Raw genomic sequence first — 12955 nt, 5'->3', positions numbered from 1 at the left:
AATGATTTTTTGATTAGATATTATACATATTTACACCAGATTTATGATAATACTGATGACACACTAAGATTACAGTGGTTATAAAGTCGAATACATTCACAGTTCACACCCCGATGATTTATGGAGGCCAGAAGACCGCCCTTTTAGGCTGCTGTTTACGAATACATTCCCACTTGGCCGCGTGAACGGTCCTGTAGTCTTCCAAAATCATAAAACTATAAGGGTGAAAACACACCGAATGGTATGGGACGTCGTGTGTCCTTGACTTCTTAGAATTAATATTGTTGCGCAGAGGTGGGTGGAGGATCCAAATAAAAGGCCAAAATCGCGTCACATCATTTATTGGTGATTAAGGAGATACACACGCTGCCAATGCTCCGTCCAGAATGCCTTGATATCGCCTAAGTACCCGTTTATTCGACGTCCGGTTACTTCCCCATTGTTAAGTCACGTACCCGGATATGCAGTCCCACGCTTTCGCGTTGTCAGTTCTAAGAATTCTAGTGGGAAGTGGCTGGGTGCCGTTACCGACCGCTTAGTCTATCTATTGCTTAGCCGACTTGCACTTAGTCTGGAGATAATCCTCGAAAACCAATTATAACGGTCGCAGGAACGCGACGTTTTCACGCTCGTCCAGATTCTGGGAAATAGCGATGCCCAACCGACAAATTAATCACCGTAAAGCTATAACCAAAAACACTCCAGGGGGTGATTTTTGGGTCTGTATACCATGAATATGGGCTAGAGTTGCTGCGATTTTTCGCATATTTGAAAGTATCTAAAAAAAAACACGTACTAGGTCTCGCTCAGTGTGTTTTCGCCCTAATTCTGATCAGTATGAGAATGATCACCGTAAGGACTTTTATTTATATAGGATTGACTTTCAAATTTGGCATGTTCCTTATCTCCGATCATAAATGATCGTGGACTATAAATAAAAATCCAGATTACAATGATAACTTTTCAATAATGAAATACTGGTAATATCCTCCGATAATAAACTGCCTATTTTGGCAAGATAACGTCGTTGCAAAGTTAATCTTGTGAGATAAAATGTTGAGTGCGCGATAAAATTGACGGTTTTTCTCTTTCATCAAACAATAATGTCGTGTTTTTTTATACCTCTTTATTTTTTAGGTATGCCATTGTATGTACAGGTCGACGTGTTTATATTATATATAGTGTTTATTTAAGGAGGCCTCGCTTGCTGTGAATTCTTTACTCGTAAAGTTCACTAGGAAGATAATTCAAACCTTGAATTTGAAACGGTGCTTAAGTAATTAAATTATTTTCCTGTTAATATATCATATATGATAATATATAATACTATCGCTCAGTTTAACTTTATGTAGATGTGCTTTATTATTTTATTTCACATAGATATATACCAGGAAGGCTTGACAGGAAGACCCCAATGCGCCTTCCTGGACAATTAATTAAAAACAATGCAGCATTTTATTATTACATAAATCACTGTATTTCCAGAAGCTGAAGAACACGAAATAACAATTAATTAATTACAGAATTAATCCATTGAGACATCTATGGATTTAGATTTTTTACAAATTGTACGCACAATAAATACAGAAGATTTGTGACAGCAGGAAAGATGATTTTTTGCCAATTTTGAGGAACCGCTTCAACGATGATCAGATAAAATTCGATTTGGAGTCACAAAACCCCCAAATCTAACCAGCAGTATGGCGGATCGAACCCACTGATCACTTGGTGCTAAACATACACGCTACCATTAAGCCATACTGCTGTTATTTACAAGAAGATTTCATTAAGCTTTTATATATTTTTTTATTATGATCAAGTAATTACTATGACCATCAATGTATATTTTTATTATTACATACATACATCATAAGTATGTGCCATGACAGAAATTAAACCGAGGTGACAAATATGGTTAATTGTTTTTGTACATAAGTACTATAAAATTTATCAAACAACAGTATGTAAACATAGCAGCAGTATGGCTCGGTGGTTGCGTTTATGTTTAGCACCGAGAGGTTACCGGGTTCGATCCCGTGCTAATCTTTAATACTGCTGGTCAGATTTGGATATTTGTGACTCCAAGTCGATCGTTTCTTATCAGAGTTTGCCAATTTATCTGATTTCATTGTTGAAACTGTTCCTTCATCAAATTGGCAAAAACCATCCTACCCTATGTCACAAATATCTGAATTTGATTTATGTACAATATTGAAGAGTATTCAGAGGTAAGTGGAGTCAGGTCGAGGTACAAGAAAACACGCAGGCAGGCTCCAAGTCTTTATTGCTGCTCGTCCGGTGGAGGTCAGGATCCGAATGCCACCGATCGAGAGCGCACCATACTTATAAATACTCAGCGCATACACGTATTACATGTGTATAGCAGTGGCGTATATTGGGTGTGTGCTAGGTGTGCGGCGCACACCCGTGAAAACCAAAGACCACATAAAGTAGTATTTTAATACAAAATAATGTGTTGTTGTATAAACAGGCATTGATGTGTATGGTGTATTTACCGCGTGCGCTAAATGTATGGTGTATGGTGTGGTGTGCAGTCTGCAGCGTGTTGTGTGATGTGTGTATGTAGTTTGTGCGCCGCGACGAGAGAATACCTATGCCGTGCAGCAAATTGGTGGGTTTGGTTGGAGTGTGCAGGCGGATATTCGCTTGTATAGGTTTGTTCGCGATATTAAGACGTACGGTGTGCTACGACTTCAGAGCACCGCGCACCGCACCGCACCGCACCGCACCGCACCACTCGGCAATTGACCGAATGCGATGCGGCACGTGGTCTCGTACTTTTTCGCACATTCGTATTTTTATGGTCATATTATTACCTCTAATAACTAATAATGGCTAACAGTGTTCAAGACATTTTAACTATTCCGTTTTCAAATAGAAGTTTTGAGATAAAATTAAAAATAATTAAATATGGGAAACCGTGTCCGTCTCTTCCAAATTTATCCAGTTTGCATAAAGAAAAAACAAAAGTTTACACTAGACATTTTTGCGTTTCAAATTATAAAAAATTCGAATGGATTACAGGCTGTGAAATTCGATCCAAACTTTTCTGCTGGCCATGTTTATTGTTCTCCAAAGATATTAATGTGTGGAACAAAGAAGGATTTGCTGATCTCAACCATTTGACAGCAGCACTGAAGAAACACGAAGGATCGCAGGCACACGTTCAATCATTTCTTTCCATACAAATGTTTGGCAAACAACGAATCGACGTATTAATTGACAGTCAACGTAAAGCCGAAATAAGTCGACATAATGAACAAGTAAATAAAAATAGAGATGTTTTAAAACGAATTATTAACGCAATAATCTATCTAGGAAAACAAGAACTGTCCCTGCGAGGTCACGACGAGTCATGTAATTCCGTAAACAAAGGCAATTACATTGAATATCTAAATGCTCTTCGAGAATATGATTCTGTTTTAGATACTCATTTAAATACTGCTACTACCTTTCGTGGTACTTCTCCAAGTATACAAAATGACATAATCGAAGCAATCGCTCATGTTATTAAAGTTCATATAAAAAATGAAGTAGAGTCAGCAAGTTTTGTTGCTATTATTCTCGATGAAACTTCAGATATAATGACAAAATCACAGCTCTCAACAGTTTTACGTTTTGTATGTAAAGGCAATGTACATGAACGGTTTATTAGTTTTACAGACGTTAGTGCTGATAAAACATCTAATGGTCTATTCCGTCACGTGGTGAACATAGTTGAAGAATTTAAAATTCAAGACAAATTGGTTGGACAGACTTATGATGGAGCAAGTGTAATGAGTGGACACGTAAATGGTTTGCAATCCAAAGTCCTCAATGCTTATCCTTTTGCTCTTTTTACACACTGTTATGCTCATGTATTGAATTTAGTATTGCAGCAAGGTCTTTCTGATATTAAAGAAAGTAAATCATTTTTTCAAACTTTAAATGGATTGTCTACATACTTTTCAAAATCTTCCAAAAGAGTATTCGCTTTACAGGAATTTGTGACAAAAAGACTTCCCTCTGTAGCACCCACAAGGTGGAATTTTACATCTCGTTTAAGTAGCACAGTACAACAATACAGAAGTCAATTTACAGATTTTTTTCGACATGTTATAGAAAATTGTGAATTATGGGACACAGATACTGTTATAAAAGCACGAGGGTTTTTAGGCTTTTTAGAGGATTTTCAAACAATTAAACTTCTTCAAATTTTTTCAAAACTGTTTGGAATAACTGATGTTTTGTATAACATTCTTCAATCTAAATCTTCGGACGTTTTATATTGTTGTAAAAAAATTAATCATGTTTTGCAGCAACTGAAATACGAAAGGGATAATAATTTTGAAATGTTATGGAATAATTATTTAAATGAAAAAAATGATGATCATGATCGTAGGCCACAAAGATTAAAAAATTATTCAGAAGTAGAAGATAAAACTTCATTTCGTCAATTATATTTCAAAATAGTTGATAGCATAATCGCACAAGTCGAATGTAGATATTCTTCACTTTCCAAATTAGAATATTTCCACCTTCTTTGTAATGATAAATATGACGAATATAAAGAAAATTTTCCAAATGTTTTAATTAATAAATTAAAAGATTTTTGTGGATCACTGTTTGATTATATTCGATTGAAAAACGAACTCATTGTGCTATATTCCAGCTCTGAATTTTCAGAGAAACCTGTTCATGAATTAATACAATTCATGACAAAAAATAACCTCAAATCTGGTTTTAAAGAGGTGTTTAAGCTGGGAGAATTAATATTAACGATACCAAGCAGTACAGCTTCAGCAGAACGTTCTTTTTCGGCGCTGAAAAGAATAAAAACTTGCTATAGAGGTACGCAAGGTCAAGATAGATTATGTGGCCTTAGCTTAATTTCAATAGAAAAAAAGTTATTGGTGGAATTAAAACAGAAAGACACATTCTATGCAGACGTGATTGAAAAGTTTATGTCTCAGAAACGTCGCATTGAACTTATGTATAAATAACTAATAAATTAAACATTTTTGTAATGCAAAACGAGTATTTTTTTTTAATTGCTAATTTTATACCCTATGCCCTACGGCATACACAGCACACCCGGTATTAACACCCACCGTCCGCCACTGGTGTATAGTCATTGGTCAAGAAGTCTGGCGCAGCCATTGGCCGCAAAGCCCGACTCCTCCATTGGTCGGCGTCACCATGACGTCATCGGTCTACGGGCGTCTCTCTTCATAACGTTACAATATCTAAAAAATTATGTTCAAGTCTAAATCCATAGATGTCTCTATGGAGTATTTTATTATTAATTTCGTGTTCTTCAGCCTCTTGAAATACAGCGATTTATGTAATAAAAAAAGGCTGCAATGTTTGTAATTAATTGTCTAGGAAGGCGCATTGAGGTTTACCTGTTAGGCCTTCCTGGTATATATCTATGTAAAATAAAAATGTAGAATACGGTTCGGTGATTATTCCGCTAAAAGCGATCTCGCAAAAGTCGCTGAAATCTCGATCACGGAACATCTGGCACCCAAAAACTTCATCAATCGAAAGCTATCCACGCGAAATACTATACTAACGAGAACTCGAGTGCCACATGTTCAGTGATCGAGATTTTAGTGACTTGGGCGAGAGCGCTTTTTGCGGAATAATCCGTTAACCGTAGAATACAACAGAGACATCTATGGACAATCAATACAATTTTGATACATGTACTTTTACAAGTCTCATGCTAGAATTCATAGTGGAACTACTAAATTGACTTACAATAATCATTTTGTTCAAACATATGTACTTCTACATTCCCAGTAATGATTAAATTAGCTCTGTATATTGAATGAAAACTTTAACTTTTCCAGATCGATCACGTCGTACTGGGACGGGGCAAAGCCGGCGGACTGTGGCACACCTTGGACTCCAGCGTAGTCACTCTGAGCCCTTCCCGATGGATGGCCCTGCCTGGAGAGCCGAACCTTCCAGACTTGAAACCACAACAACGAGCCCCAGTGTCCACGGTAGCCACATACTATCAACAATACGTGAAACAGTTCGGCCTGCAGGTAACAATGGTCGACTACATAAATGTAATATTAAACATATTATAGTACCAGAATCAAATAAAATCGTTTTTTAGAAATTCTTCCGCAACAATACAATGGTCACTTCAGTGAAACCCATAAAATGGTCAGCGAAACTGGGTTGTCCGGTAGGAAATGCGGCATCTGCAGCGTGGTGTGTTTGTGGGTTAGTTTTTACTGGTTTTTTTTAATGGATATGTTACAGTTGAAGTGTATTTTCCAGTTGTAATATATTTCGACTAGTTGGAATATGTTTCACCTAACTACCTTTATAGATGAAGTGTATTTTCAGTTGTAATATACATATGTTGACTAGTTGGAATATAATCTGTCTAACCCACGTAAGTTGATTCATATGGCAATTACATTCCAACTGGTCAAAATATATTACAACTGAAAATACAGTTCAACTATAAGTTGGTACCAGGTAAAATGGAGAGGTTCGGTTTTTGTGAAAACGTCACTCGACTAGTAAATTCAGTTCGAAAGTCACATTTTTGCTTTGATACATTCTTAGAGTTAACGTAATACGGTACTCGCTACCTTTATTTGTAATATCTAGCAAATATTAACGCATTATTGAATTCTAAAGCATTCTTAAAAACATCAAACTAACTGTTATATTACAACTGGCGCACATTGTTGAAAGTATATGTGCGCTTGTAGAGATATAATTTACTAGTTCAATTGTATTCGAATAAGAATGGCCTAAAACGTCAGTTGGAATATATTACTACTGAAAATACACTTCGACTGTAACAGATATACTAATTTCGACTGTAATTCCACCAAAAATAGTGTTTGATATGATAATAATTTAACAAACCATATCTAGAGAAGCACCGAGGAATTCCCCTCTGAGGACATTTCATTGCATGGACAAATATAAAACAATAAATCAGCTACGTTTATTGTTTAACAGACGTAAAACAATCAAGATGGTTTCATTTACCTGTCATGTCTACTATTTGACTTATAAAATCTCATTAACAGGCACAACAAAGAAAATTTCTATCACCATTTTTCTATATATTTATATATGTATATATCAAAAAGATAAATATTACACACAAGCACCTTATATTCTAAAACATTTAAGATCATTTAGAGTTTGTTCTTGATTATATACCTATACATATGTCTTGAATCGATAAAATTTTTGTTTCAAAATCATTCATTACGCCATATCCTATATTTCAGATATGACTCGGCAAAGAAAGAATCGTTCCGTTATGTGTGCTCCCGAGTTATATTAGCAACGGGTGCATCGGATCGTCCCAACTCCATCAAAGATAATGGGAAAGGGTCGTCGGTGAATGGAGCCATCAGGACGTCTCCTCGTTTTCAAGCAGCTCTCGAAGCTCTCAGTCTTCGAGCCGAAGGTAACTTTAACTGCATACATATTATAGTTTTTTAACCGCAAATTTGAGGGATACTATCTGTGATTCTATTTGATTTCAGAAGGTAATGAGTGTTTGCCAATATTGGTGATTGGATCTGGTCTGAGTGCTGCCGATGCCATCCTCAGAGCGAGAGCCAGAGGCTTGCCGGTAGCACACGCTTATCGGTCACCGTCTGCGGCTCTCAAAGCACTTCCTCCATCACTCTATCCTGAATACCATCAAGTGAGTTCATTGTTATTTATTTATTTTATTTAAGGAAAACCAACAGTGTTAATTACAAAACAGTACAAATAATAAAGTATATAACAAAAGACCAATTATAGGTTTCCGCTGGTAGTAATAAACTAAAGCATATACGTTAAAAGAAATTAAACTAAAAGATTATTCAAAAAATGATAACAAAGGTAGCGAATAAATTTCTTTTGAACGTTCTCAATTCTATCAATGTAGGTAGCATATCTTGGATTCCACACCTGAGACGCATATTCTAAATTACTTCGAACGAAGGCACAATATAATATTTTGATGGATTTTAAACATTTAAAATCTGTAGAAATACGTAAGATAAATCCTAATGACCGAAGCGCCTTCGAGACGATATAATCGATGTGTTTATCAAACAGTAAGTGCGAATCATGGAGCACACCTAGATCACAAATTACCGTGTTTCTTTGTAAACGTTCTCCCTTTAGGATATAATCGTTCAATAAGGGATTACGTTTTCGACTGAAATTGACAACGCTGCATTTGGTGGGATTGAGCTCCAGGTGATTAAAGGTGCAGTATTTTTCTAGATTAATAAGATCAGCTTGAAGAGCCTTGACATCTTCAGGAGATGCAACTGCCGTAAAGATTCTCATGTCATCAGCGAAGCAAAGTAATTTCGAATGAGTAAGACATGTACATACTGATGTCATTAATGAAAATTAAGAAAAGTAAAGGCCCAAGCACAGAACCTTGGGGTACTCCACTAGGTATGTTAACCCAACCGGAAATATAATTGTTAATAAAAACTGCTTGAGAGCAGTTGTCAATGTAAGATGAAAACCATCGAAGTAGGTCACCCCTGATACCTATGTTAGATAATTTTAAAATTAAAATGTCGTGCCGAATCCGATCAAATGCTTTACTGTAGTCAGTGTATATGACATCTACTTGAGCACATTTGTCCATTAACTCAGTTGGTTCGTCATTCAATAAAATGAGATTTGAGACCGTTGAGCGGTTCTTGAGGAAACCGTGTTGAAACAAACTAAAAGACTGTTTGAGGGCTGGGAAGAGCTGATTGTAAATCATTTTTTCAAACACTTTAAACACTGTACATATGTAGTTTAGAAATTGGGCGGTAATTAGTAACATCGGTTTTTGAGCCTGTTTTAAGTTTCAAACTCATACTGACAAATTGTATTATCTACTTCAGGTACATCAGATGATGAAGGACGGTGTCAACGGCAAACATCCTCTTTATACGGCACTACCTGATCATGTCGCCGTAGACGAGTCACACGAGGACAAATACGATACGCAGTACGATGACGAAGACTCCCACAGTGTGACGACACCTAAAAAGATCCAACTGCTGAATACAAGATCAAACGAAACCGTCGAATTGGACATATCTTTCTGCGCCATACTGATAGGTTCGAAACCCGATCTGCACTTCCTCCCCGAAGACTTCAACACGAGCTACCTGACGTTCGACGCGGACAACGAGAGCCTCAAACCCGGAATGCTGACGAACGGCACGCGACGGAAAGGAGTCACATTCAAATTGGATGCAGAACCAAGGAGGATAGCACCACATCCTGCCGAACTGTGCATCAAGTGTTCTTACAATACGAGAAACTTTCAAGACAGATTGGTTTTCTTGAAAACCCAGTGGTACAATTTAAAGTACATAGTCGGACACGGTCTGCAAAAGACCCGACAGGACATCAAGACAATAAGAGACAAAAGTGACGTGCGACAGATGACCAGCAGCGGGGATAGCTTGAACGAGAAGAAGATCGACGACGAGTTTAATAGACTCGATAGGAATGAGGTCGAGGCTGATTTCCAAGGCACCGGCTTGGGTCTTGGAGTTCACGCTGGAAAACCCATCGATAGTAGGACCAATCCTATATACATTGATAAAGTGACGCACGAGGTGCAGAACGCTCCGAAAGGAATGTACGCTTTAGGACCGCTGGCCGGAGACAACTTCGTCCGATTCATACCTGGAGGAGCTCTGGCTATCGTCAGCAGCATTTGGAACGAGAGGAAAGCCGACGAAAACGATCAAGGATGCTCCGTATGAGCCTACACGTTTACAGCTACATACGTCTTCATGGACAGTATGCGGCGTTTGATGGTTTCATAACCGATATCTGGCGTTTAACTACATCGAGCTGATGAATAATGTCTTCGGCTAATAGCTCGTAGCAACTGAAGGTCGCCTTGCATGTTTGCCAGCCGTAAGCTCCACTGGTACTTTAAATACCGGTGCTATACATTCTTAAACTGACCGTTATAGCGCCAGATACCGATAAAGTCAAATCCGTCAAATAGCTTTGACTGTCTGTAAGCACGTACCATATGTGTTCCCCCTCCCCAACAAGATCACTTTGTTCGATTTTACTTAAAATTGCTACTTCATACTTTTGTATATTATGTATAGGTTTTTGACTGATTTATAATCATTCCCTTTTTTATTATTATATTTGTACACTAGCAGATATATCCGAGTTGAAAATTGCTCATTGTTTAAGTATACATAAATTGAGGGAGTTCGAATGTATCTACTAGTTACTGCGGCGGTAAAATAAACAACTACAGCTGGCCCATTATCGAGTAATGAAATTATCATAATAATAATTTATATTAAAAAAGTCGAAAAGTTCCTGCATATATATATATATTAAATAGCTTACCGGAGTCATAACGAATCTGTTGATATTGTATAATATAACATGTCGGACATAAAATGAGGTTATAATACACAAACATAACCTTCATTCGATTCAAGCTCAAAATATATGAAGACGCCATTTTAAATATTATAACCTCAAAAATTTCTTCATACATTTTAAAACTAATGTAATATATTTTTGTCACAATTCTGAAAATAAAAACAATAATACACTTTAAAAAAATATAAAATCGACACCGTTACAGTAAGAGTGCCTCATTCGATGAATGTAAATGTGTACGCACTTTGTGTAATAGGTTAGGTTTCGTTTTATATTTACCTAATTTTGAGTATGCACCATCATACGTATGAGTCGTAAGTAAGTGAACAATAAATTCTCCTTGTCAATTCTTAACGTTGAAGTCATCCTATACTAATTGTACATGTTTTAAGGTTAGATTTTCCTAACCTAAAATATGTATTTGTGAATTTGTTTGACCGACGTACATATGTACATACATACATTATATTTCCCATTAGGTATTTGCCTTGTTAAAGCAATACGCATTTGAGAAGCGCACAAATGGTGTCTGAAACGTATATACGTATGTAATAATATTTATAACCTGAAAAATTTTATTTGACTCGCGATTTGAGGTATTAATAAACACCAATCCTTGTTGGTTTTTAACGTCACGTGACTGAATCTGTCATTGTGCCTTTCAATCCAAAAAAATATATTATATTATATGTATATTATTATAGTCATGTATAGATTGTCACCATTTTTGTATGAGAACAAAAAGTTTGTAGTTTCTGTGATAATTATTTCGTTTTATATTTTTGTACATTTCTTAAAAGATATAAATCTGTAATTGAGTCATACCGAGGCCATCATAACATCTAGAAAAGGCCTGCTCTTAGTACTGTCAATAATCAAACTCGATTAACATTTAACACCTGACTTAACTTAATGAAGCTGTCGATTTATATGCCAATGTAGCATATGATTTATTTTTAAAAGCTAGTTTGATAATTGTAAAGTACTGTCATTCTACCACGATGGCCTCGGTCTTACACTAAGGATCAACATTTACATAAAAGTATTTATTTTTTCAATTCTGGACGTTTGGTAGACTCAGTTTTACTTCCGGCCTAATGAAATCCACCGTGATGGATCACTCGGATTCAGAGCCGTAGTAGTTTAGCGGCAAGTGTTGCCGATAGAATTGTCCTCGTAGAGACGAGAGTATATTTTAGGCCGTAGTGATCGTTCTGGTTGAAACTAGCGTGTGGCCATAGATTAATTGTCAATACATATATTTTAGATATGACGATTCTTCGGGAGGAGTTTCGTTGCATGCATTCATTCCTGATTTTGTAGGCCCTTCATAATGTAAAGAATGCATGATTGTGTACACGTAGGCGATGAGATGTAGCTCGGTTTAAACTGAATTTAATTATTCAGATGTGATAACGTTAACTGAACAAAGTCTGTGATATATATCGGAAAGGTGATGAAGTTGGTTTTTTTTAATACTTAATTGTTATGCGTGAAGGAAGAAAGCTACCGTTTAATTATTATTAAATACGTATTTATTTTTACTTAGTCTACTGTTTTATTATGTTTGATGTTGAATAGTGTTGGCCGTCGGCTCCAATAGCCGACACCGCACAGAATGATCTAATTTGTTGTTTTGATTTTGCCTCCATTGCTCAACTGCTGCTTTTACTGTTGAATTTGGCCTTAATTGTTGATGATGTGGTTTCCGAGTGAAATTAATAATTTGTATTTTAGATCTGTCTGAATTATTGTGCATTGTATTAAAATCAGTTTGATTTCATTGTAATAAATGGATTTTTTTACACCTATATATTTTGTTTTATTTATTTTGTTTTGAAAAAAAATTATTTGACAAAAACGACTATTTGCAGTACTTAATAAAATTCAAAAATTTTGTATTATATTTGGTAACACATACATTTGATTGACTTTTTGTGTTTTTCTTCAATTAATTCTAATGAAAAATTGTTTCAAATCTAATCAAAATTCGTTTTTGAAATATTTCCATACAAATTTTCTTCATGAAAGGTTTATAAACATTCATCTTATATGTTAACCCTTTGAGTGCTGACGTTTTTTCTGTTGAAAATTTCACCAACAATTCCAACTAGAATTATTTTGAAATGCAAGAAAAAGCATGTATAAAAATTGTAGATAATCCAAACAAAGCCTAGATAACTACCGCCGAGGATTTCAAAGGTGTGTTTTGTAAAGGTGTGTTTAGACTCTCTAATATATCTTGCAACAATATAAAATAAACAAAAGAAGGTCTATTAATGAATGTACTTTTTCAAAACTAGGTCCATCATCATTGTTGTTAAAATGTAATGCTCACAATCTAAATACCAAGCCACAATCTAAAATACTCGGCAGTTAGGGATTTTCATCGGGAAATTCTACTATGGTTATAAATTCAGAAATTCCGGTCTAAACCAGTCTTTATAAACATTGACAAATGAATGACATGTATTACACAACCCATTTTCAATTCATTTTTTTTTCGATACTACCTGGAAAGGCTTAGCGG

At 35.9% G+C, this 12955-nt stretch overlaps 2 protein-coding genes across 2 annotated transcripts in view; one reads left to right on the top strand and one right to left on the bottom strand.

Moving 5' to 3' along the window:
- Nucleotides 1-10601, top strand: part of LOC143909305 (oxidative stress-induced growth inhibitor 1-like) — a 51335-nt gene extending 40734 nt beyond the window's left edge. The window contains exons 5-9 of the mRNA XM_077427225.1: nt 5856-6056; nt 6131-6240; nt 7275-7456; nt 7536-7699; nt 8898-10601. Of these exons, the coding sequence (XP_077283351.1) occupies nt 5856-6056; nt 6131-6240; nt 7275-7456; nt 7536-7699; nt 8898-9773 (1533 nt within the window). The 3' untranslated portion in view covers nt 9774-10601. The remainder of the gene's footprint in view (nt 1-5855; nt 6057-6130; nt 6241-7274; nt 7457-7535; nt 7700-8897) is intronic.
- The window catches only part of vih (ubiquitin conjugating enzyme vih), a 347513-nt gene that overhangs the window by 254612 nt on the left and 79946 nt on the right, over nt 1-12955 (bottom strand). The window lies entirely within an intron of this gene.

This window comes from Arctopsyche grandis, chromosome 3 (assembly GCF_051622035.1).
Source record: "Arctopsyche grandis isolate Sample6627 chromosome 3, ASM5162203v2, whole genome shotgun sequence".
NCBI classification, from domain to species: domain Eukaryota; kingdom Metazoa; phylum Arthropoda; class Insecta; order Trichoptera; family Hydropsychidae; genus Arctopsyche; species Arctopsyche grandis.
Note: the sequence above shows the minus strand (reverse complement) of the source record. Positions and strands in the feature narration are given on the sequence as shown.